A 26,069-nucleotide genomic window follows, 5' to 3' on the forward strand; every position below is an offset into this window, starting at 1 on the left:
GTTCCTGTACAGGAACAAGCAACTGCAGTTATGTCTGTAAGTCTCTGGTGGTTGGCTGGGTCGGGTGGTTTCTAAATGCATGAATAAAATACATTCCAAAAGACAGTGAATGAATGTGGAGCCTGCTTTGGGAAGGATTGTTGGACACCTAAGGTGTGTTGGAATGGTTGAGGGCATGTTAGACTGCTCTGGAAATTGGAGAAGGGGAGGTTGGGTGAGGTGTCCTGACAATGACCTGGGTGCTTGATATCCACTAATGACTAACCACTGTCTGGTTCAGTAGCTCATGCTCCTCTCTGTGCAGCTGCTGTGCTCTGGGGTTGGTTTAGTGAGTGTATGAAATGGGCTCACAGCTCTTCATTTGTAAACAAAGACACCTTTTTATGGGACAGGCACTTGAGCAAGAGGGCAAAGCCAAGGAAGTCAGTTCAAGTCCTAAAAGGTACTTTTAGTGTGTTAGGTCACACTTAAAACAGATGGACTTAAGATCATACATCAAGGGTAAATTTTAAAGTAGCAGTTCTCCCTTTTACTTCAAAGCCCCCTGGTTCTCAGGTTTCCACGTAAACTAAACCATCACAGGGCATTAATTATAGAATGAGAGAAATTAATAATTTGCTGCTCAAAAGACTGAGAAGTAAAGGCCATCAGCACCCTGTTCCTCTGTTCCTTGTGCCCCTCTGCACCTCCCAGGGCTCCTGGGCTGGAGCAGGGGCACAGTGGGAGCTGGAAGGTCTCTGTTCACTCTGCCCTGTGAGGAGCTCCTGCATTTCACACTCATTCTGCATCTGGGGACAGTCACTCTGTGCTTGGTCTCCCTTTTGCTCTCCTGCTGTGGTTTAATAGCATTTTTACCCTGAAACTGAGCAGGTGAATTTTCTGCCTTTTGCATCCCTGGCTTTATAGGTACTTTACCATGTACTTCCGTCCTGCTGGGAGAAGCACCCAGAAATACTCTTAAATCCTTGTTTTGTACTGTGGCTTGAGTTTAATATCCTTGAACACCTCTTCTTCTTTTGTATCAGCATCCTGTAAACAGGCAGTTAGGGGCAGTAAAAGCAGAAAGTCATTTCTAGCAGGTCACAGCATTCCAGGCACAGGTTCCTGTTGTGAGGCAGGACTTTGGAAACCTCTCAAGCCATAAATTTTCTTTGCCTTTGTTACATACTACTACCTTTTTTTTTTTTTTTTTTTTTTTTTTTTTTTTTTTTTTAATAAATAGAGTGTAAATTTTTGTGTCCATGTTGTTCCTTGAGTTGATCATGGTGTCCTTTGAGAAACTGGTTGTATTATTGTGAAACAGCCCTCTGAAAACAATGTTTGGGTGACTGTTTTGTATATTGGTTTGGGAAACGTGTGTGAAAGAAGATCCAGGTCTAGTTGAACAAATGCAGCTGGAAGTACTGGGGTGTCTTTTGAGCAGCTCCCCCTTCCAACAGGGAGAAGCCACGAGGAACTAGGAAGGGAGGTAAATTTTAGCTGTAGCCATTGCTACAACATGGTGTTGACACATGTAACATACCGAGAATTACATAAAAATTAGGTGATTTCAAAAAAGGAGCAGAATTCTGAGGTGAAATTCCAAGAGATGGTGGAGGAGGTGAAAAGAACAGGATAGGTGGATGGATGGATGGATAGATATGCACACTCATGTATATGTGCCTTCATTCTCCCTGGCAGTTTATGTGTCCTTGGATTTTTATTTTTTTCTGTGTTTCCCCAGTTGCAACATCCTGCTTGAGATACTTTTAAGACACTTCTTTTTATTTTCTTGCAGCACTCCTTTCTTGTCCCCTTGGGCCCTGCTCTGAGCTCTCCCAATTTCCTTGGGGTCTCTCCTTGTGTTCCTGAAATACAAACATCAAAGCAGTGCTTCCACACCAGCTCCTTTGTTCTCTTTCTGTGGGACTGGATCCTTTCCTGGAGGAACCAGTTGCTTCTTCATGGGTAAAGGAGGGGATGTGGAGTGCCAGTCGTAATGCTGGTTGTTTTTCTTCCTCCCCCATCTCAGTTTTTGAGCCTTTTGGTGGTTGGGGTTTGGATTTTTTCCCCCTTTCATTACCTCTTCAAACAGATTTTCCTGAGTTTTAATAATAGCACTGACTTTGTTCATCAAGAGTCTCTGCACTTAAGTCTGAACTGAAAACAAGTTTGTTTTTTTTCTTTTAAAAACCCCCATCAGCTCACAGAGCCCGCTCTCCTCCTGTGTTTTTTCTGGCAGTTTTTATTTGTCCATACTGTGATCTCTCAGCAAGCAGGGATGTTAGCTGAGGTATCTCTTTACAGCTGAAATGGCTTTAAAACCCCAACGTTCTGGCACAAGAACTTGCATTTTGTGGGGATGAATAATGAAAAGTCATGGTCTGGTGTTGGTGTTGGAAAAGGCATGTGGCTACCACTGTCTGGAAGGACAGTTTTTCTTCTTTCCTATCTCCTGGAATAGGAATCAAATTAAGAAAGTAAATACAAAATAAGAAAGTCAATTTCCTACTCCTGGTGTTTTCTAGGTGTAAGGCTTCCTTTTGTGCAGCTCGAAGCCCTGTTAGCACTTCCCTTCTCTCTGAGTACGTGGCCAATTTTTTTTATCTCCTTCATTGATGGTTTTTTTCCTTAACTGAGACAGTGGATAAATCTGTGTAAGTTGGTCACTTCACCAGTATCTTGGAACATTAAATTAATTAATAACATAAGAGACAAAGTTTTAAATGACATCTTACTTTCCGTTACACTGACAAATGAAGACACTTTGATTCTCTTACTGTGCTCTGTGACAAATAATTGATGACATTTTTTACTTACATTCAAAGGCTCAATTTTTTCTTTATGATGAAGACGAAAATGGAATTATGTAACACAAACCAATTTTTTTCTGTGATTTGTGAGGAATATTTCAAGGTAAAAGCAATTATGTGTGTATGCTCAGCTTTCTGTGTCCATCTCTGTGTGCAGTTCTGGTTTCCCCCAGTTTCTGAAACGTGGAGCTAATGCTTATTTTCAGTTACGGCCAATGTCAACTATAAAGATGACACATAACTTCTATATACTTCATATAAACCTCTATAAACTTCATATAATACCTATAACTTCTGCAAACGTTCTCCTTGAGGAGTGAACCTTTCCCCTGGGAGCCATTTGGAGGGTAAGGCAGCCAAGTGTGCCGAGCAGTTCTTTTTAGCAGTAACCTGGTAAATGCTGCTTTCCTTGGGTTTGTGAAACAGCCACTTCTCCCAGGGCCAGCCAGCAGCGTGGCCATGCACCCTGTGGGATGGCAGCAATCAAGTCACCCACCTGAAATGTTGTTTTTGCTTAATTGCTGAACTTCAGAGTACATTTTTAATGTTTGTTTCCTCTGTTTAGCTCTTCTCGCTGATGGAGATGAAACCTCCTATTTCCCGAGCAAAGATGATTCTCATCACAAAAGCTGCCATTAAAGCTATTAAGGTAAAGTACAACAAAACAAAGATGAAACTGTAACAGCAGCAATGTTTTATTATTTCACTTGTAAGTAAATACTCAGGATTTCCCAATCTCCGCTTTATTCTAGTTGTTGTTAAGGCTGTTGTCTAGAAACAAGTGGGTGGTGAATATCATCCCTTGGTTTTAGACTAGGAGCAAAATGCCAGCTTGATTTTTTTGAGTCGTTGCTTTTTCATGCTACGCCCACTTGAGTGTTGTGATTTTTGTGTAAGAAAACTAAATATTGCAGGATGCAACTGCACCTTGACATGTGAAACCACTGTGGATTGCAGAGAAAATAAATGCAGAAAGCTTTCACTAGTACTTGGCGAGCTCTGTGCCTTGTGTGCACACTTCTGGCTTGGGTCTGGGTTTCCCCCATGGAGTATTTTTCTCAGTTTGGGAACATTCTGCTTTTTGCAATGTGTCTGCAACATTCTGTAGCCTTTCCAAAGTGGTAGTAAGCACAAAGAGTTAAAATGCTTCTAAAATGATGTGCCACTGCTGAGGAAATGATAAATTAATGGATGTATTTATTTTCCAGCTCTACAAGCATGTTGTCCAGATTGTGGAGAAGTTTATCAAAAAGGTAAAAAAAAAAAAAAAAAAAAAAATTGATAAAACTATCTGCATGCCTTGCTGGATATTGCTAAGAATGGTAGTAAATAACCAGAAAGGCTTCTGTTACTTAGGGCTTGAGGGAGGAAATTCTGGTTTGTTAGGTATCCCTTTGTCTGTGTAAGTTCCACACTGTAGTTTTCCACAATACATTAAGGAGGGGAGGAAAGAAGTAAATTTGAGATTTCCCACCTTCCCTGCAGCAGCTGGGGAGGAACCTGGAGGTGCCAAATTCTAATGAATCGTCACTAAGACCATAGGTATTTCCAGGGAATGCAGTGTTCCTGCCTGCCTGGGCAGGACGAGGAGGGGGCTGGGGTGCAGAGCAGTGCTTCAGCCGCAGAGCAGGTTTGCAGGGGGGCTCTGAGGGGGCAGTGGAGCCCCTGCCTGACTCAGGGTCTCTGTGCTGTTTGCAGTGCAAGCCGGAGTACAAAGTGCCGGGCCTGTACGTCATCGACTCCATCGTCCGCCAGTCCCGGCACCAGTTCGGAACAGACAAGGATGTCTTTGGGCCAAGGTTCTCCAAGAACATTACTGCCACATTCCAGTATTTGTATCTGTGTCCATCTGAAGACAAGGTAGGACGAGCCCCTCAGGTGTTGCTGTGCACTGGTGGGGTGCTGCCTTGGTGCTTGCACTCCTGTGGCCGTGATTTGGGGGGTCTCTGACGCTGGTAGTGACTGCTGCTGAGGGTTATCAGAGGTGACAGTTCAATGCAAATTCAGGTTAAAATGTATTTTGCCTGACCTCGTCAGTCTTGTTTTGCCTATGCAGAGACTTCAGCAGTGTGTCTGAGTGTGCCAAAAGTTCTTGAGGCTCCTTCAGACCTTCCTTTGGAAGGCAGTGTCTGCCACAACAAGAAAGCATTGCAGGAGAAGCTTTGCTTTTCTAGGCAGAGACTGTTCTGCTCAGAAATGTTTTCTAAAAAAATCATCATGTTGTTTTCTTCAGTCTTTTCCAATCCCATACCACTGTCAGGGCTGGTCTAAGGCCTCATTTTTCGTAGTTCTACTGTACTTTTTAGTAGAACAGAGGCTCAGAAAGTGGTGTGAATTCCTGATGGTCCAGAGAAGATGGTTTTTCTGACCTCTGTCAAAACAAGACTCCCAAGAACAGTGTGTTTTAGAAGCTGCCAGTTGGTTTCCAGAAAATCACCTGCTCCCTTTCTCCTTGTCAGAGTGAAATACTCCTTTTCTACCTGACGTCCTCCCTAACTCTCTAAATAAGCTTTTGAAAGGCTTTGATGCTCTGTAGTTTTCTAATGGGGAACATTTAGACCTTCAGTCATTGAATCTGATATTTGGGAGCTCCTGGGTTGATAGCCTGTGAAACAGAGCAATCCCTTCTCCTTTCTGTTTCTCCATTACCATTTTGTTCATCTGAGTGAATGAGACTGATCATCTCCTTCACGGAACTACTTGAAATTGGGAATATTATTTTTTAAAACACACTTGCTTTAATGAATTTCTAGTTCCTAAAAAAAAAAAATACCCTGATCTGCAGATTCTCAACAATGTAGGTGATCTCTGAAGAGTATAATGGTACATTTTTTTTTTTAAACAGCCTTTCTGTAATATTAATATGTGACTGAAAATGAGACTATTACTCTAGTCCATTTTTTGGCCTTTGTATGATTTTCAAGTTCTCTGGAGAGATAGACTACCCAAAGCAATAAAAAAATGCTGCTGTTTTAAAGTTAACTGTTTTTCAGACCAAAATGTTACTTAAAAATAGACATTTCAGGTTTCTCTGTAATGGATGTTATTTTAGCAAACATTTTGTAAAATTCTTTAATCACTTAGTTAGAGGTGGATTTACATGGGTGTATATAACTGAGTCACAGAGAAAGAACAGAATCAATTAATTGGGACCAAAAGGTACTTAAAGCTTATATGTGTGCAAGTGAATGACTAAATCTGCAGAAAGGACAGCAATACAACATGTGTTCTGCCTTCTACCTGCTTGCATGTTCCAGCTGAAGCACCACAGCTACTGAGACATTTTTGTTTGAATGCTGGGCTAAAGAAGGAAAGGCCAATTTCCAGCTTGTTCCTGGAAGCTGCATTGTTCTTCGTGTCAAAAAAAAAAAAAAAAAAAGAGCTTAAAATAACACTGACAATCAGAGATTCTAAATTAATCCTGCAGTGATCAGTGAGGATGTTTCCCACTTGCTTTCCTCATCTTTGGATAATGATGGAGATGCAGTTTCTGGTCTCAACATAGAATTGGTTGGGTTAGGGATAATACCAAGCAAGGAACCCTCAATCTGACTTCAGAGTGTTGTGGTAGCATTTTCTGGTCTAACTGCCCCTCTCTTCATGAAGGCTTTCCAGCTCATCTTCCTTTTCCTTTTGTTCATGTGGGTTGGTTGTTTCATCCCTTTGGGACCACCTGGGTAGATGTGGGGCTGAAATGATGTCCTGGATTGTACATCACACCTGGATTTCTGACTGGCCAGAAGAGTTTCAGGGAAATGTCACAGATTGCTTTGACAGTAAAATAAGTTGGCAGTTTTTATCTTTGCCAGTTCAAAGGTGTTGCTGCCCTCTGTCACGACACAGGGTTTGTTAAGTTGGTGTGATTATGTCACGTGCTGTACAAACCTTCTCTGCATACAGAAGACAAAATGGTGACTTAAGAAAGCTGGATTCAGCGTTGGCGCTTCCTTTTGTTTCAACAGAGTAAAATAGTTCGTGTTCTGAACCTCTGGCAGAAAAATGGAGTATTTAAAATTGAAATAATTCAGCCTCTCTTGGATATGGCAGCAGGAACCAGTGCCACTGCACCCATGGCAGAGAATGCTACTAACAATGAAGGTAGGAATGACATTTTAACTTCTGCTCTCAAAGGGCAAATGGCAACAGCTTGTTTGCTTTCGGCACAAAGTGCCAGCTCTTAGTACCAGCAGTGACATAGCAATAAAGTCAGCTTTGTCACAATGAGCAGCCAAACTCATTTTAAATAAGTGCTGATGCTGTACTTCAGAAATTATCAGCATGAGAATACTGACTTGGGAAATATATTACATGTTTATCATGAATATATGCATGTGTACTTATATATATATACACATGACTTCAGTGTGCCCTCTTAAACAGATACTCCTTTTTCTTTTGCTTTGAAATATTTTTATGTGTTTTCTCAATTTTAATAATTCTGATGTCATTTTTTAATGCCAGAATCCAGGTAGGTAAGTGGGATCTTAGATGGTAAAGAGCTTCATCTTCCTTTCAGTCAGCTGTCAGTGTCTGAGTGTGCAGCCCTGAAAGTCTTGGACTGGTGTTTCACACCCAGGTTCTCAGAGAGAACCTTTGTGCCTGGGATTTTGCAGGGGCTGCTGGCTGAGAAGCACCGACCTGCAGAGCACAGCAGTGCCAGCCTGCCCACAGTGCCTGCACTGACCTATTTAGTGCCACAGCAAAGCTGGGAGCGAGCTTACAGGGAATATGCATTCCACAGCTCCTTCTTTCTCCAGAGAGCTGCTTTTTGGCTCTGCACTCCGTGTTTCACACTGAGCTGTGGTAACCTCCTTATTCACTCTGCTCATGGAGTAGGACTGGGAAAATGGAATGGAGGGAGTGAGGTGTGGTGAGAGACAGCAAAAGAGTGAAATCATCTCCAGCTGTGTTCAGGGAAGTGTATCCTATTAAAGGTTTTCTAAACCTGGCAGTGCCAGGGAATGCCTTGGCATCTGAGCCTGGGGCTGTACAACTGAATTTTGGGACAGGTGAGGGGCACTGCCTGTCCAGCTCTCTCTCTTCTCACTAGTGGTGAGCATGTTGGTTGCCTTCTGCAGAGATCTTCAGTGAGGTTATTCAGATGCACCAGAGGGGGCAATTTGGCCCTGCAATAAATATGCTAATAAATAATAATAATATATATATTAATGCATGATGTGAAGTAGAGTCTGTTTCACCTCTAAAGACAGAGAGAAATGCAAATTTTCTCCCTTGAGCAAGCAAATATCCTTCTGAACGTATACAGGAAATAATTGGGGAGTTACTTTATATTTAAAAACAACAAATACCTTTTTGCTTTATTTTTATGTTGCATTTCACTTCTGGGAAAGTTTTATTCAACGCATTTGCCTGTGCTTGCTGCCTGTCAACACTGGAGTTATTTGAAGTGTAAACAGAGGAAGGGCTTTAAAAGAGTTGCTATTGCAAGGCAAACATGTTTGCTTAGTGTTTCAAACTAAATATTTCTGTCTGTGGAGTTTTTCTTTTAAACTCACTCCTTGTACAGCTTTATTATGTCCATTAAAACAGATCTGCTTTAGAATTGTTAAGAGTATGTAGGATTATTGCTAATTTACCTGGTACTGGCAAGGTGTTTATTAGAAAAGGTGTAGTAATGTAAGGCAGAGAGAATGGGAGCACTAATAGCATGTCTCAAATTGTGATCTCACAATTGTGAGTCTTTTCCTGGAAAAATGAGTAAAATATCATTTTCCTGGTGGGAGGATTTATCCATCAGCTGCAGGTGTGGCATGTGCACATGCAACAAACTTTATCTAAGAAAACTACTCTAAAGTAATCCTTAAAAACCTTTAATTATTGCCAGACTTCTCTGCAAAGGTTCAGTTACTGGTGGAAAATACTGAGAGAAACTCGGCTGCTCTTCCAGTGAGCCATGAGATGGTTGGTTTGGATCATTCATCCAAAAGGATGAGCCCAGGTCTGTGGAAGCAGAGCCACCACATTCAGGATATTGGAGCTCATTGTCTAATGCTGTTTTGAGTGAGAGCTTTCCTAAACCTGCACAAAAGAAACATGGAGCTGGGAGCTAAAATTCCATGTGGGACCAGCTTTTCTGTCTCAGTGCATCCATCCCAAGTGCAGGTGTGAGCAGTGAGCAGCTCATGGCAGAACGAGCAGAACATGCAGCTGGGGTGCTGTAAATAGGCCCTTTTGGGATAAACAGGGGGTTGCAGGCAGCAGACACTTGTTGTGGGGAGCAAGGGGGACGTTGGGGAGTCACCCAGCCCTTCCTGTGTTCCTGGAAACCCCCAGGCTCGCCGCCCCCTCCGGCCAAGGTTCCCTCGGAGCCCCCGCAAGTGACGGCGAACTCGGTGGCCGCCGTGCCGCAGCTGCCCAGCTCCGATGCCTTTGCAGCTGTAGCCCAGCTGTTCCAGACAACACAAGGACAACAGGTAACCTGCTCACTGATCCCCTCCGGTTTCTGTGTGAAATGAGGGGGAAATGGTGGGACTGACAGCCTGGATTTCAGCTTCCCAAAGGTCCTCAGTGGGAAAGAGTATTTAAATTCTTCCATCCGGTAGTTGTGATATTTGGCGATTCTCAGTTTTATGTTCCTAAATAAGTAGTTAGGAATTGATGCAGTTACAGGGTTTCTGGAACAGGTGGAATATCTCAAAGAAAATGAGGAATTTTATTGTTCAGTCCATTTAAATGTTTGCTGTGTTGAACGGCCTGAACTCTGCAATGTTGGGATCTACTGAATTTTGCCACCAAAGTATTTAAAAAGGGACTCGTGGTCTTGCTCTAAGCGCTCCACAGTTCAGTCAGGTCATCCCCTGCCACAGTCTGTACTGACATAAAATTTATATCCTACAACTCTTTCAGTATTTGGTGTTTATGTGAGGACATTCACTTCATACTGTCTCACGTTTCTGTAGCTCCAGCAAATCCTGCAGACCTTCCAACAGCCTCAGAAGCCCCAGTCACCGGTCATAGACAACACTGTGATGGCTCAGGTTCAAGCTATTACTGCTCAGCTGAAAACCACAGCAGCACAGCCCACAGAGCAGAAAGCTGCTTTCACAGCACCTGAGCAGAAAACATCATTTGACAAAGTGAGTCTTGGTTTGCATTTTCTGAAGCTGAAGAAATCTGGTTTTGGACAGTTTTTATTTTGTATTGGTATATTGATTTCTATTTTTCCTCAATTCTAACCTTGTTTTTTGTTTCAGAGCTTACATTGGTTGTAAGAATGTGATAATAAAGATATTTTGGCTGCCAACTGGATAAGATACAGAAAAAATAGTTGTCCTGATGTGGTTTCTTTCAGAAGCTGCTAGATCGGTTTGACTACGATGATGAACCAGAAGCAGTGGAAGATGCAAAGAAAGAAGATTCAGCTCCTTCCCCTTCGGTGTCTCAGCCAGCTTTGTAAGTTCTGTGTCATAATAAAACTAAGAAAGGTCCTTAAACATTTTTAGGTTAGAAAGTAGATTAAAATCCAAGTTAGTTTAGTGTTTACCTGCTATATTCCAAATTTAAAACACTATTAACAGTTTCTGGTGGGGTGATTTTTGTGCCTTGTTACTTTGGTGATCTGGTGTAGATCTATGTTGCCTCATTGGTGGAGAACTCTGTTCTGTAGAGAAAAGCTCAGTTTTGGTTGCAGGATGAGTTCCCTGTTTTTACAGTACAGCTGAGGGTGTCAGAGCATCGCTGGATCAGCTGGATTGCTGTACTGGCTGGGGAAAAGCTGCTATTCCAAACGTTGTGGTAGTTTATAGTGTTCAAGAAATGAAAATTGGCTTTACAGTTTTATGTTGGCAAACATTCCGTCCCCACACAAGCGAGCGCAGGCTCCTGTTTCCCTTTTGCTGTGCATTATGATAAAGTCTGGAATGACATGACCACATCCCAGTTTTTTCCACAGGACCTCTCTCTCATTCAGTGCACAGGCTGGATGGTGCTCAATGCCGGGGTTAGTCCATATTTCTTTTTTCCCTGCTTCAGTACGTGGCCCCATGTCTTACTCTCTGTATCTGCATCTAAACCCTGCTCTCAAAACCAGAAGCACTAACTCTGTCATCAGCTTTCTGACTGTGTCTCTCACCTCGAGCACTTTGTCCACGAGTAGTAGTTCATTTAAGGGTCTCTGAAGGGAATTGATAGTATCTGCCTTAGAATGCAGGTGGAGCTCTGGAGTAGAGAAAGATGAGGTAGGTCATAGGCACTGCTTGTGTCTGCCCTGCTGGAGGCTTGTGGGCATGTTTCTGTTCTGTAGGTAGTGCTTCAGGGCCTCTGTCCTTAGTGCCTCACAGCTGTGCAAGGTGTCCCTGAGGGTGGCATTCCAGTGTTCCCAGTCTGGGGCACGCAAGCTCAGTAATTCTCTCTGTAAAATACTGATCTCTCCAAAATCTTCTCAGAATTGTCTTCAGACACTGCAAAGTTCCATTTCCCATCACCATCAAATTCCTTTATCCCTCTGAAATCCTGCTGAGTTTCTTGCACAGGCTGCATCCTGCCAGCAAGTCCTGTTACCTGCACAGACCTCCAGAATTCCCTGAGCACTGTCCATTCTGTGTGTTGAATCAGGAAGTGATGGGCATCACTGTAATAAACCTGGTGTGATACCCACCCCCTTCTACTCTGCCCTATTTCCTCCCAAACCAAAGTGTTTTCTTACTGCAAAAGTACAGCCAGTTTCTTTTCCTTGAGGAGAAAAGCATTGCTTCTTTTGTTCCCAAAAGAGGAACGCAAAGGAGGAGAATGAGCCTAAGGCAGAAAATCTTCCTGAGATGTTTCTCTAGGCTGAGATCTTCAGCATAAGTACAGGGGCAAGAGAGGCTCTAGCCTTTGTGTAGCATTTCTTTAAATGTGAAAGGACTACTCTCAGAGTGAAGAAAAGATCAGGAGGCCACTCTTTTTTCCTTTTCTTTTTTTTTGTTGGAAACGGGATCATAGTAAAGATAATTGTTCTGTCTAAAATAACAGCAAGAATTTGTAAATGTGCATAGAAATCTGTGAAATAAAGACAAATCTGTGCATCTGCTGACTTGTCTCACCAAAATATTCCTGGTTTTAGTGGGTTTCCAGGAGAAGGCATGCAACAGCCAGTATTTCCTCAGCTCCCAAATATGGATCCTTTTCAGCAGCGGATGATGGGAATGCAGCAGGATCCGATGCGGCACCAGGTAACCCCAGGCTTTTCCCTTGTCCCCCTGTTGTGTTTTCCATCCTTTGCTGTTTTCTTTGGTGCAGCAGGAAGGAAGTGATTTTCCTGCTGGTGAAGAGTGAATGTGGCTTAGCCCTCCATCTTCCCAAAGAAACATATTTTCAGTGTCTGTCCTAGTCAGGCTTTGAAGGACAAGATTGTTGCTTCTACACCCAAATGCTAGGCCTGCTTCATCTTTCCCCCATCTTTTGTTGTGGCTTTTGAGCAGACTTTAAACTTTACTTGAGCCTGCGGGGAAAGCAAATGTAATTCTTTCTCCTAGCTGGAATTCTGTGTTTTTTCTTCTCCCAAGGTGCCGCTTCCTCCAAATGGGCAAATGCCAGGTTTTGGTCTCCTGCCTACCCCCCAGTTCCCACCCATGGCTCAGCCAGTGATGCCTCCAGCAGCGCCAGTGCAGCCAACTTTCCAGTCTCCCTTCCCAGTCCAGGCTGAGCCACACCTGCAGAAACCCCACCAGCAGGTGAGCAGACCGACTCAAATGCTCTCATGTCTTTCCCAAATGTGTGGGGATTGTCCTGGAGCAGAAATGTCAGGATGACCAGGACACAGCTGGCTGTGAGGCTGGCTCTGCTGGGAGACAGTTGGAGAACTCCAGAACTTACCCTTTACCCTTTCCTGTCTCCAGCATAATTCAGGCTTAAAGTAGTTTATTTTAACATCTTGGGGAAAAGTTGCAGCAGATCTCACTTTGCCTGGGATTTTGATGGTGGAGCATGATCCACTGTCAGATCTTAAGGAATAAAATCATATTCTGTGGAGATGCAGGTGTTGCTGAAATGGGGTGAAATGTGGAAAACCAATAATTTGCAAAATGAAATGGGAATTGTGTAAATTATTTCTATGGTGCCTTTTCAATGGTTATGTTATGTACATGCAATCCTGGACCCTCTCCCTGCTAGTGACTGCAGAGTGAAGCTTTTGAGTCACATTACTCTTTAATTTCACACATTTGAATATTCAATATATTTTCAGTGCTGTTAATTTAGTCTGAGCATAAAAAGAAATAAAATGCGTGTCCTGCTCACCCATACCACCTGTCACCTTCATGTTTTAGGATATGGAAGTGGAACAGCCACCCATTCAGGAGGGAAAACGGCATGTTTCTGACAGTAGGAAATCAAGATCTAGATCTGCATCAAGGTAAATGAGTGAAAGTTCTTTTAGGGCAGGAATGAAAAGCGGATTAGCTACTCTAAGATAATGAACCTCTAAAGCCATCTCCCTTCTAGGGAAAATATGATATCTGTGCAGTTCTCTCTCACTGGGAGAGAGCAACTTCCATGCCTTTCAGTCCAGAGTAAATTTTAGGGAGGCAGAAATGTGATAGTTTAATTTGCCCGTGCTCTAAAAACACTTTTCTTACGAAAACATTTGTGATCTGTGACTTTGTGTGTCACTGAGCCCATGTGTCACATCTCAGCTGACCGAGCAGATCTGGCTCCACTCTCCATTTAGTTGCAAGTCGCCTTGTTCACCAAGCTCCACACTAAGTGGATTTCTCTGAAGGTCTTCCACACCTGGAGTGGTTTAGAACTTGAACATGGTGTAAAATACAATTTCAGTAGCAGAATTTATTTATAATCATTTTTAGCCACTTCTTTGTAAAAGCAGTAAACATTTCCCTCACTGATGCAGGTGTAACTTTCCCTGTGTTGAAGTGGACGCAGTTTTGCTGGTCAACTTCAAGACAAAATGAGTACACGATGAGAAACGGGGAAGTAATCAGCTGTTCGGGTGGGCTGCTGCAGTGATTTCCTGCGGTTCTAAATGCCCGTGAAAGAGATTGGATCGCTGTATCCCCTTACCGAGGGAGCTCTGTGTGCATTTTAGAGCTGAGGCCGCGTGCCAGCGTCGGGGTGCCGGGCACTGAGCACGCGTGGCTCTGCTTCCGACAGGTCCCCCAAGAGGAGACGCTCGCGGTCGGGCTCGCGCTCGCGCCGCTCGCGGCACCGCCGCTCCCGCTCGCGCTCCCGGGACCGGCGCCGGCGCTCGCCCAAGTCGCGCTCCCAGGAGCGGCGCGAGCGCGAGCGGGAGAAGGAGCGGCGCTCCAAGGGGCTGCCCCAGATCAAGGCAGAGACCGTCAGCGGTGAGTCCCTTCTCTCGCTGCTCCTTCGGGGCGCTCCGCGCGTTCCCGTTACGCCGCTTTCGCGGGTTTTGGTGTTCCTCGGCTTTAACGCTGCTGCTTGGGGTTTCCGTGGCTCACCCAAACAGAACAGAAATTAACTGCCTTGTGATTCCTGGTGGGAATTTCGCCACACTTCCCCGTATTTCTTTACTCATAGTAGACGGTTTAGCATTTCTGGAGTATCTCCGAGTTAGAAATATTTTGGCTGTAAACCGAGAAAAGGAAAAGCTAAAACCCCGTGTTTTTCTTTTCCTTCCTTTGAGACATATAAGGTAAAGCAGACTGAACAAAAAGAATTTGAGTTAATTGTAAATTGTTACAATTTTTCTAACTATTCAGTCTTGTGTATCTCTCCAACCTGAAGGGGAGATTAGCCCTGGAAAACACACAGGCTGATGTTTGGATTTCTGATATAATCCTGGCTTTGCCAGCGTTCATAGCCCAAGCATAGTAGTTAACTTCTGAGTATTCCTTGGGAGTGTGGAATCTTCTCCAGGGTCATCAAGTAAAATAAAAACATTCTTTCTTATATAAGAGAGACAAAAATGTGAGGTGTTTGAAGAGCCAAGACCTGGTGAATGATGGTCCCAGGGGTGTAAAGCCTGCAGAGCTCTGGTAGCTGCTCAGCAGAAGCTCCCTGGCAGTGCTGTGAGATGTGGTGCTGCCAGCACCTTTCCCAGGTTCTGTCACGTTGGCTGTCAAAGTGTGCAGTTCTGAATCTCTCAGGTGGAAAACCTGGGTGAGTTTCAGTGTTGCTGCAGTGATCTGCAGCCTGGGGGATACCTTGAGCTCCTTTCCTGGTTATTACCCTGGATTCAGCATGGGATAAGTGTTGGTTATCTGTGCTGCAAGGAGCTCTGACCACCTGTGCTAACTCTTGGTTGTAGTTTGCAGTACCACACTCTGGGTAGGACAGCTGGACAAAAGGACGACTCAGCAGGATGTGGGAAGTCTCTTGGAGGAGTTTGGCCCCATTGAGTCCATCAATGTGAGTAGAAGGGCTGCAGTGTAAGCTGCTCTGATACGCTTGGGTGCAGGACATCTCTCCAGGCTGCTCTGAGGCAGAGTTATGTCTGATACATCCCAAAGTGCTCTCATTTCCTATGCGTTGTGTGTTCGGTGTGGGCACTCCGATCGTGCGGCTGACTTGTACACAAACAAGAAGGGAGCTGCTTTGGTTTCCTGCAGTACAAAGCTGCTCGTGGGGTAATACAGAAGATTATCCCATTTTCATAAAAATCCTGCTTTCTCTGCAGGATGATGGCTGCAGAATTACATCCCATGCTTCTGAGTTCCTTGGCTGCTTCGTTTTATTTGATTATAGGAGCGTGGACTCTCAGCTGGTGTTCTTGTTGCTCTTCTGTCATTTTAGCCATAAACACGGAGAACTATTGTTTTATTTTGCTGTATTTAAGGCTATTTTATGTATAAATTATGGCTGTTCCAGTAAATTCAAAAATTTCATTCATTCAAACAAAAATAAGTGACCAATTTTCTTCCTATTCCCAAATTTTGTAAAAGAGCATAGGAGTTTTTTCCCTCAAATTCATTACAAATAAAAATTCTTCCAAATCTGCAGCTAAAATTGAATGTGGAGGTGCAGCTGGCAGAGTGGAGGGGGACACTGTTGTGCATTCCAACAAAGTAACTAATTGCCAGATGTTAGAATTTACATGAACACTATTGTTTAGCAATTTAAAAGGATTAAATACGCAGCAGTCAGCTGTATTTTTAGAGTTTTGGAAGTTTTCAGAAATTGTGGAAGTTTCAGTTCACTAAAAATGTGAATTTCCAGAAGATAGTGGCTTTCTTAGCCTCTTAAACTAACATTTCCTTCCATACGTCCACAGCCCCTTTTGGAACAGCCCCTGATGTCCCAGCTTGCTGTAACTGAGCATTTGTGTGTTGTTCACTGTTTTTTACCTGCAAAATGAACTTTTTCCCTCAAACCCCACACAGATGATACCACCCAGAGGATGTGCCTACATTGTCATGGTGCACAGACAAGATGCCAACAGAGCCCTCCAGAAACTGAGCCGAGGCAACTTCAAAGTCAACCAGAAATCCATCAAGGTACTGCTTGGAAATGTCAGCTTTTCCAAAGCTGCTGTAATTACTGTCATCCTGTCTCATCTGTGCTGGGCTTTGGGGTATTTCAGACTCATAGGTGTTCTGGAGATGGTGTTCTGTAAAATCCTAAAAAAATACATCAGTGAACTGATTTTGGAGAATTATTGTTCCTGGTCTGTAGTGGGATTAGTGGAACCTTGTATCAGTTTCCTTGAAAGATTGCCAATAATTATCTGTCTAATCAACAGAAAGGGTGTCCTTTTGCTCATTACAGGGGACTGGCACTGTGTGTTTCTTGTTGCCAGTTATTTGTCTCCTAACAGAGTTTCATTACATATGATAATCCTACAAAGAGTACTAATAAATAAGGAAATACACATTCATTAGTGAAGTTCTTCCTTCTGTAGAATGTCAAATTAGTGTGACACTGTCCTCCAAAGGGAAATGGAATTAATCTCAGTGGCTGGGGATCATCAGAAGAAGCTGGCTTTATACATTTTTACAAATGGTGTGCAAGAGTCAAGCCAAGAAATAGGAAGGAACTAAGTCTGCTTAAAAAAAAAAAAAACTTCCTTCAGAGTTTTGTAGCTGTTTCACTTATGCTTTTTACTTTTTACCCTCAAATGCTGTTTTGTGAGAATTAAATATTAAATCCATTAAAATGGAAGCATTTTGCTGACCACTTGTATTTCCCCCCTACCCCAAGATTGCCTGGGCTCTGAATAAAGGAATAAAGCCAGACTACAAGCAGTATTGGGATGTAGAATTGGGTGTGACTTACATACCATGGGACAAAGTCAAACCTGAAGATCTTGAAAGTTTCTGTGAAGGAGGAATGCTGGACAACGAGACCCTTAGTCCAGGTACAGTGTTACTGCATGTTTTGTTGTTGAACCTTTATTTCAGGGTTTGGCCATTCTGTCCAGTTTGCCCAATTAGCTGGTGATTATTGTATATTTGCTCTAATTGTAGCATCTCTTCATGCTGAATACACAAAAATCAGTTGTGTGTTTTAAACAAAAATGTAATGAATCATGAACATAATGTCAGTGTGTTCCAGTCCTCTCAGTGCTTTTCTCTTTCCCAAAATATCCCCTCACTGATCCCTCTTCATGCTTAGCTGGCTTTTCCCAGGAAGTTCTGAGCGACAATAGGAGCTATTTCTTCCAGAAATTGAGTTTAAAGCTATATTTGACATTTTTGTTATTTTGCTGCAATTCTTTGTAGCTGTATTCTCCTTTTCCTTGTTTGAGACTTGAAGATGTTGGGTTTTCTAGAAATGAGTTCTCAAATTAGTGACAAAGCTGCTGCCTTCTTGCCCGAGAGCAACAGAATGAACGTGTTGAAAGCTTGTCCCAAAAAGCTTTACAGTTTTTGTCACAGATAATGTAACAGAATCCTGGGTGTGTATAAACACTGTCAGTGCAAAGGATTGTTAAATGACTACTGAAAGGAACAAGTTTATTTGCTGTTTCAGTGATTGCTGTGTTTAAATGAATTTGGAATTTTTATTGTCAGAAATAGTATAAATGCTTCTTAGCTCTGTGCTGCTTATTACCTGAGTATTTTCAATTAGGTCATTTTTGTAAACATGACTAAGCATGTTTCACGTGGCACTGCTTGTCTGACCTGTGTCTGTTGGGATTTTGTTTTGGACAGAGTGGAAGGGAATTCCCAAGAAGTCTGAAAATGAAGTGGCTCAGAATGGAGGTGCAGAAGCTGCACACAATGAACCAGTGTCACCTATTCCCAAAGCTTTACCTGTCCCAATTCCTGTTCCCATGCCTGCACCAATAACAGTACCTCCTCCACAGGTGAGAGTTGTTCCACAGAAACAAACAAAAACTCACTTTAAATAATAATTCAGGGAGGGAGGGAATGCCATGAATGGTAACTCTGTTCTCTCAGTCACAGAGAAATTACAGTAGAATCTTTGTTATAGAAGGGCTGAATTGCATCTTCAGGTTTTGTGATTGGCTTTTTTTTTGTTAATTGTTTTATTAATTAATGTTCCTCTAAAAGCTTTTCTTATTGGCAGATACTCCACCACTTTCATATCAGTAGTTTCTTGTCAGTGTTAAAATAGTAGAATCCCTTAAATCAGAGCGAATTTAAATTCAGAGCTTGATATAAATCAGAAATAAAGGAAAACACCAGTCACTCTAATGTGCAAACTGAGAGACTAGGAGAGGTTTTTAATTGCTCTGGAATTGTGAGCATGCCAGTGGATCCTGTCTGGAAATCCATCATGCTGGGTACAAATGAATCCCAGGCACTGTGTGAGGGGTATGTGGAGGTGAGTTGCCGACACGCGTTAGTACCCATGTAGCACAGAGGAAAATCCTTCTCCAGTCACGAAGGCAGACAGGGCTAGTGTTGGTATTTTCAGTGATGGCAGTTCCTGGAGTGCTCCTGCATCTTTGTGCAAGTGCCCCCTTGTTGCAGAGGAATTTGAGGTCGCTGAGATCTCCTGGTGGAGCTGGACAGAGATGGAGATCCCCAGCAGGACAGGGAATCACTGGGGCACTCTTGAGGTAACCCATCTTTCCCCTTCCTTTTTCCTAGGTTCCCCCACATCCATCAGGGCCTCCCGTGGTTGGTGCACTCCAGCCCCCTGCTTTCACAGCACCTTTAGGAATCCCCCCTCCTGGATTTGCCCCCGGGGTGCCGCCGCCGCCACCGCCTCCGTTCCTCCGGCCCGGCTTCAACCCGCTGCATTTACCTCCAGGTTTGTGGGATGTGCCAGCCCAGGCCCTGCTGGGCCCAGAGCTGCACGGGGGGTTGTGCCAGGGGGGCACTCAGGGCTCTGCTGTGCTTTTTGTAGGATTCCTTCCTCCCGGGCCACCACCTCCCATAACTCCTCCGGTCTCTGTCCCGCACACTCCGGCAGTGAACATCCCAAACTGTAAGTGTTGGGCCCTGTGGAAGGCAGGGATCCTGCAGGAATTGCTGGCTGGTGTTCAATGTGTCCTTGCCTTGTTCCTCAGCTACAGCAACTGGTGGGAATGAGGACACTACAAAGGAGTCGTCTGTAGGAAATCCCATCCCAACAGTAGTTTCTGGAGGCAGAGGGAATGCTGAAAGTACTGACACTTCCAAAATCTATGGCACTGTTCCACCTCCTGTAGCACCTACCAATGTCCCTGCTCCCGTCACCCAGGCTGTTCCACTCCTTGGTAAGTTCCCTCTTGAGTAAGTTCTGCACTTCATTGTTCCCTACATTTTAAAAACCATTTTGATTTGGCTACTGACTTACAGTCCAGGGGAAAGGGAAGCACATTTTTCTCACCTTGTTGAAATTTCTGTCCTACTGTTGGCTTTGAAATCAATTTTAAAGGCTTAATTTTGCACAGAAGAAACAGTCAATACTTTTTACTACTGAAGATCTGTTTTCTGAAGAAACAAAGCCATGATGTGTAAATTACAAATTCAAATGCTGTCCACTTTTAACAAGTGAAGGTTTATACAGTCTAGAAAATGAACTTACAGCAACACATCTGTATGACACAGGAACCAGGTTTCAGACTCAGCTATTAGATATATAAAATTAACGTGTAGTGAAACTATTTGTAGTGTATTTTTGAAATCTCTGAGGATGGGGTACATTCCTGTTACGTATGGAATACATTGTTTTAATAGAACAGAAAACCAAAAGCTTTTACGCAGCCCTGCAGTAGGACAGGTTTTGAAACCTTTGTAAGAAGGTATTATTTAAATATTACCAAATGGTTTTTTGACTAGCAAACACAGGGTAATGGGAGTATGTTGCATAAATTACTTTTCCTAATATGATACAAACTTGGTCAGATTTTGAAAGGGAGTGTGAACTGTTACAGAGCTCTGCTAAATGCTTATTTTATGATGGCCTTGGATGGGTCAGTGTCAAGAATTTACTCAAAAGGCTTGTTAGCTACAAATTTTAGTGAGATTAATGCATTTATGGGATTTTAGGCCTCTACATGAGAGCCTAAGAAATGAATGAAAAAGCTAATTTTGTGTTAGTGGATTTTTGCCCAGAATTTTCAGTGATCACTAAAGAAAATCAGAGATTTGTCTCCCTGAGAGCTCACTGCTCTATTGGATGTGAGGGCTAAATTTTCCATCCATGACTAATGATGTATGAATCCTTCATGTTGAAAACTTGACAGAAGACCCTTTCAAAACAGAGAAAAGCTTAAGAAACTCTGTGCTGACACCATGGAGTCAGGGAATTTTGTTAGGAATTTCAGAAATTCACACCTTCCTGCTGAATGACACTTTCTGTAAAGGTAGCACAGAGTTTTGGAGTTTCACCATCTTGGACAGCTTAACCTGCACTTCATATTCCTGGCCTTTGGAATATAGGAGGCTCTGAAAGATTCTGTAGCAAACTCCAGCAAAAACCCACCAGACTGACAACATGGTCCCTCTCTGAAGAATTCCCTGGCAGTATTTAATGCTCTAGCTGTAAGATGCCACATTCCCCACTGGAGAGCATGCAGAATGTTGGAGAACAGCAGTGTCAAAGTGGACTGAAACCCTGCTGCTGCTGTGCTGGATCCGTGAGCTTTTGGCTTGTTCCCTGTGTTTCCGTCAGGTTTGTGTGCTGGGACACACGGAAACCACAGAGCTCCACGTGCTGGGAAGTGATTCAAGGGGTTGTGAGTTACTGGAACCACTTAGTGAGCAGAGTTTGTGTAAGAGTAAATCAGGCGTGTCAGCAGTGGTGACATGGGAATTATCCCAGTGGAATGTCGGCTTTGTCCCTCTGGGAGAGATGCTCAGATCTGGAGCACGGTGGTGTGGAAATCTGGCTTCATACCTAATTTATCAAAGCAGTAAGGATGGCTCCTGTGTCCTTTCTGGACAGAAGATCCTTCAGGCCAGGCTGAGCATTTTGGGCTGTGTCGTAGGAGTCAGGTGATGAAACTTGGGACACTTCGGTGTCCGATGGTTGCTCCTCCGAAACCAATAAAATCTGTTGTGAAGGCAAGGTGTGGTTTTGCACATTGACAGAGGAGCAGGTGTCAGGTGTGAGGGAACTGGCTCCAGTAGGACAAGCTGGGTCAGGAAATCACCTCAGGGTTTCTCTCAGAGCTCAGGGAGTTCATACCCAGTTCAATAAACTACTTGAATGTCAGGTACTTCCTAAACCAAAAGAGGACTTGAGCTCTCCCCAGACATGGTGTGTGTGTCTGTACCATGAATTTCCCTGAGCATTTCCAGTAAACTGGGATGTGTTTCTGGACAGCTCTTTAGGTTTTTAGTTGGTGCCTGATATGTCAGGAGAGTGAGGAAACTCAGTAGTTCGACAGTTGCTTTACCTTCAGCATTGAAGAGAGTTGACATTTAAAATAAATTTAAAATAAAAAGTGTGCAGCTCTCCAGCCAGTGCAGTTCAGAATGAAGGAGTTCCAGGTACAATTATGTTGCTTCAGTGCTGCAGTTTGTGTAGAAATAAGGTTGAGAAATGAAATGACTTGTACTTATTAAATGTGAAACTTCCCTCCCTCACCTCATGTTCATGCTCTTGTAACCCACATCTGCTCTGCTGCTTCTAAGCAGAAGCACAGGCTTAACTTCAGCTCTTTAGTTCTCAGTTACTCTATTCTGCCTCGTTTTAATCTTCTGAGGGAGATTAAAATATGTTTTTACCAACAAGAATCCCCAAACCTCAGAATTCCTGGGAGACATCATTAGCTATGAGTCTTGTCTTGTCAGATCTGTAGTTCTGTCACAGGGGGAGTTTAAATTGGGTGATTACAGACCTGGTTATTGACAAGGAGGGAGGAGGGCTCTGCATTTTAGAGAAAGAGAAAAATGCAGGAATAAAATGCTGTTGGTACTGGACCATTTCTCTCCAAGAGTGGGAGCTGTGTCTGACTGCTTGGAGGGGAAGGGGAGAGGATATCATGGACTGGAAGATATCACACGAGTCTTCTCACTGGCAAAATACAACTTCCTTGCAGTATGAATTTAAAGAGCACTCAGGTGAAAAGGTTTCTGTCAGAGACATCCCTAAAAGTCAGTGGTGAGGTGAGAGGGCAGCACAGAAGGCTCAGCTCTGTCTGGGGACGGGTGCCAAGGCCAGAGAAGGGAGGGATGAGCACCGCAGCAGCTGAAGGGGAGCTGCTCGTGTGGCTGCACCCAAGTGCAGTTATCACTGCTGACACTAATTCCAGCATGAATCCCCGCAGTATTTCATCCTGGTTTTACCCAGGCATGGGCTGTGTTTCTAGGGCAGGAGGTGCTGGTGAGAGGAGCAGATGGGAGCAGTGTGAGCGCTCCGGGAACACAGGACAGTGTTCCTGGTTCACACTGAGGAGACACCTGCCCTGGGGTGGGAAGGCCTCAGCTGGAGCTCAGAATTCTTCTCAGAATCCTTCTTTCTGTCTCCTTGTCTTGGTGTCCAGGAGCTGTGGGCTGAGCTTTATCTGACAGTATGTTTGGAGAGGGAGTTTTTTTTCCTCCTATAAAGACCGTAGGAATAAAACTGGGAAATAGTTGGTGGTGGATATGTGCTATAAGGATGAAACACTATTATAAAAAAAAGAAGTCAGGAATGACCCGTTGCATTTCCTTTTAGTTTACATTGCAAGGTTTATTCTACCGAAATGAATCTTTGTTGTGTCCCTTTTCTCTGGAATGACAAAGAGAGCTGTGCTCCAGCTGTATCCCTGCCTTTGCCTGGTGCTTTGCAGCTGTGGGGTGTTTGTAGCAGAGGGAAATGTTTGAATCCCACTGGAGGGGGTGAGGTACCTTCACCTGGAAGCACAACACTAGGAAGGGGCTTTGGCTGCAGGAGGGGCTGAGCTGGGACTGAGGGGGAGCCCTGACTGCACAAGGATGAAGGCTCTCCCCAAGGAAGCCTCTGGGATCAGGGATTAGTTGGTGCCCTGGGCACCGTCATTGCTGCCAGCAGCACACAGCAGGTGGAGAGCCCAGGAAGCTCCGCTCCAGGTCCGAGGGTGCTCTTTTCCCGGGATAACTGCAGGTGGGGTTTGAAGTTAGGGAAACGCTCCGTGTCCCCTCCTGCCCGGCTCTGACTGTCCCTTGTGTGTTCCTTGCAGGCACCCAGGGCGTGGCCCCGCCGCCGCCCGCGCCCGTGGTGGGGCTGCAGACTCCGTCCACGGGGCTGCTGGGCGCCCGGCCCGGGCTGATCCCGCTGCAGCGCCCGCCGGGGATGCCGCCGCCGCCGCCGCTGCCGCGCTTCCCCATGATGCCCCCGCGCCACATGCCCCCGCACATGATGCACAGAGGGCCCCCGCCGGGCCCCGGCAACTTCGGGATGCCTCCCCCGCACGGAATGAAAACCCCCTTCCCTCCGCCCGGCCACTTCGTGCGGCCCGGCGGCGGCCCGGGCGGCGGCGGGCCCGAGGAGAACAGGGACGGGCGGCAGTTCAGGAACGACAGGCAGTTCACGCCCAACAGAGAGCAGGAGCGGTTCGGGAGGAGATCCTTCGGGAACCGGGCAGAGAACGACCGGGAGCGCTACGGCGGCCGCGACGACCGGGAGCACGAGCGGCTGGGCGGCCGCGACAGGCGAGACTGGGGACGCCGCAGCCCCGAGCGCGACAGGCACAGGGACTCGGAGGACAGGAGCAGGCGCTCCAGCGGCCACCGAGACAGGGAGAGGGATTCCAGGGATCGGGAGTCTCGTAGAGACAAGGAAGAAAGCCGCGGCAAGGAGAAGCCGGAGGTGACAGACAGGGCGGAGGGCGACAAAAACCACGAGTCCCACAGCAGCAAAACGGAGGGCGCGGAACTTGTTTCAGAACTCGCTGCGGGAGACGCCGAGCCCGCGGGCGCGAAACCCGCGCCGGAGTCGGTGCCCGAGGCTACCTCATCCCTGGAACAGGCGGACAAGGACACGGGCTCCGCGGCGGAGGCGCCGCGCTAGGGCCGCAGCCCGGCTTGGAGTGTCGAGCTTTAGTTGTACAGTGCTGTAAATCCGCTTCCGCCCCTGCGCCCCCGCCGCGGGGCACTGTGAGCAATTTGATTGCTTCCCTTCTATTTAAAATAGCCACAACATAACATAAAATACTGAAGAGATGATTAAAATATTACCCATTTTTGCTGTAACTTTTTTAAAGTTTTGACTTTAAAAAGTTTACGAATCAGAAGTAGAAGTGCTTTCTATTTTTTTTTTAATTTAAGAAAAGGTAACGGTGAAAGCTCCTCAAAACAATAGGGATGTGTTTTTAATAAACTCTATTTTCGTAACAAACTTTTAACGTGTGCTATTCTTCCTACGCTGCACTGAAGTGGAAAAGGAGTGTTCAGCAGCCTAAAGTTGGAACTGTTAATGCTGTACTGGAGTCTAAATTAGAGTGGTTTGGTTCTGTTTGTTAAAGGAAATCCATCTGTTTGTGTAGCGATTCACGGAAGTGAATTTTTATTTGTAACAGTCCTCTGGAGTTTTAGATTGCTGCATTTTAATGAACTACTTGACCACCCCGGGTAAAAGTTAGTTTTAAGATGTTAATTGCGGAGTTAACTGTTTTAGTGTTTGCAATGCAATCCATTCTTTGCTTTATTTTTTTTTCCCCCCTCTCTCCCTTCAGTTGGTTCTGTGGTTCCTGTTGCCCTTAATTTGCCTTTTTTTTAAGAAGTGGCACCTTCAGGCACCGACCGTCTGCTCTGAGGTTGCAAAGCCCGTGCCGGGCTGGACAGCGCCCGCTCCGCAGCTTTTGTACTTGTTGGGAAGTGAGACCTCGGAGGCCCCAAAATTCCAGCCTGGCTCTCGAGGCGGGGCTGGGACGAGGACTCGGCCCTTCCTCCATGGAGATGGCGTTGCTCCTGCGGGAACGCCGGCCCCTCCTCGCCCTGCCAGAGGTAGGTTGTCCCCCCTGGGCTGGGGACAGAGGGTGTTCCTGGTGTTCCTGGGTGTTGTGGCACCTCCTCTCCAGAGCACTTCCCTGTCCTGTCACCTGTGCCGAGGGCAGGTGCAGTTTCTCCGTGGCTGATCCCTGGGGCAGGGACACTTTGGGAAGTTCTGCCCACCCCACGTGGCTCAGAGCTCTCATAACCCCAGCAGCGTTGGTGTACGAATCCTGTGCATATTCAGTGGTTTTTTTCTCCTTGCTCTAGGTGTGTTCGACCTTTAAAGCTGGGGATTTTGCCCCAAAGGAAGGACAGCTGCTTCCTTACATCAGTCCTTTTTTACAGCTGCCCTGCAGCAGAGGGAATTGTCTCTGGGGGAGGGAGAGGGTGGGAGAGCCACTGTGGAGCTCTGGACTGGGGAGAGGACATCTATTTTTATGTTCTTGCAATAGCAGAATAAAGAGAGAAAGAACCTGTTTACAGATTGTAGTGACCTCAAGTTCCATGTGTTAAAACTCGTGTCCTCACTGGTTGTTTCCTGTTCCCTTGTCCCACACATTGAGGTTTGAGCCTTGGAAAAAGCTGCCCCAGCTCTGTAAGGAGGGAGGGTTTGTTTCACTGAGAACACCTCCTTAAAGAGCTGGAGACAATGAGAGACGCAAGGCTGCTCTGTTCATGCACATCCCACCCCTGTTCTCTGCCTCAGTAGGGAGCTGAAGGCAGAGCCTGGAAAACTGTGCAACATCTCCTTAGCACCTTCTGCAGCAGTGCCTGTGCATAACCCTCACAGCAGCAGCAGCACCTCTGGAAGAGGCACAGGGAGGTGAAGACTCACACAGTGGTCTGGCACCAACAGGGAACGTAAGTTCAAAGTATTTTTTCAGTTTCCTGCTCTACTACCCAGTTCCCTTAGTACAGTGCCTCAGTGGAATGGGGTTGCCTGGAACTACAGCCTGCTACTTCCATGAATATCCTGAAGTGCGGAAGAAAAGAACATTGATACAAGTCCTCATTAAAATGACTCATTTTCTCTATGAAGAGAGATCCTGAGACCTCTTTCAGAAGG

General features: G+C 45.1%; 1 protein-coding gene across 3 annotated transcripts in view; it reads left to right on the top strand.

The window, feature by feature from the left end:
* The window catches only part of SCAF4 (SR-related CTD associated factor 4), a 29,781-nt gene extending 4,296 nt beyond the window's left edge, over window positions 1-25,485 (top strand). The window contains exons 2-22 of one of the 3 annotated variants that reach the window (XR_008436032.1): window positions 3,358-3,441; window positions 4,001-4,045; window positions 4,491-4,652; window positions 6,755-6,890; window positions 9,087-9,226; window positions 9,713-9,889; window positions 10,105-10,205; window positions 10,705-10,752; window positions 11,857-11,965; window positions 12,299-12,466; window positions 13,061-13,146; window positions 13,902-14,092; window positions 15,019-15,119; window positions 16,091-16,204; window positions 16,908-17,064; window positions 17,861-18,015; window positions 18,767-18,929; window positions 19,026-19,106; window positions 19,189-19,377; window positions 23,251-25,015; window positions 25,271-25,485. Coding sequence is in view for 2 of the 3 variants with exons in the window: in XM_053972016.1 (XP_053827991.1) it covers window positions 3,358-3,441; window positions 4,001-4,045; window positions 4,491-4,652; window positions 6,755-6,890; window positions 9,087-9,226; window positions 9,713-9,889; window positions 10,105-10,205; window positions 10,705-10,752; window positions 11,857-11,965; window positions 12,299-12,466; window positions 13,061-13,146; window positions 13,902-14,092; window positions 15,019-15,119; window positions 16,091-16,204; window positions 16,908-17,064; window positions 17,861-18,015; window positions 18,767-18,929; window positions 19,026-19,106; window positions 19,189-19,377; window positions 23,251-24,080 (3,237 nt within the window). In the remaining variant the exon portion in view is untranslated. Of the gene's footprint in view, window positions 1-3,357; window positions 3,442-4,000; window positions 4,046-4,490; window positions 4,653-6,754; window positions 6,891-9,086; window positions 9,227-9,712; window positions 9,890-10,104; window positions 10,206-10,704; window positions 10,753-11,856; window positions 11,966-12,298; window positions 12,467-13,060; window positions 13,147-13,901; window positions 14,093-15,018; window positions 15,120-16,090; window positions 16,205-16,907; window positions 17,065-17,860; window positions 18,016-18,766; window positions 18,930-19,025; window positions 19,107-19,188; window positions 19,378-23,250 lie in introns of all 3 variants that reach the window. The other 2 variants (XM_053972016.1, XM_053972018.1) reach the window with 2 other exon arrangements.
* The last annotated feature ends 584 nt before the right edge of the window (window positions 25,486-26,069 follow it).

The sequence above is a fragment of the Vidua macroura genome, chromosome 2, assembly GCF_024509145.1.
Source record: "Vidua macroura isolate BioBank_ID:100142 chromosome 2, ASM2450914v1, whole genome shotgun sequence".
Lineage (NCBI taxonomy): Eukaryota > Metazoa > Chordata > Aves > Passeriformes > Viduidae > Vidua > Vidua macroura.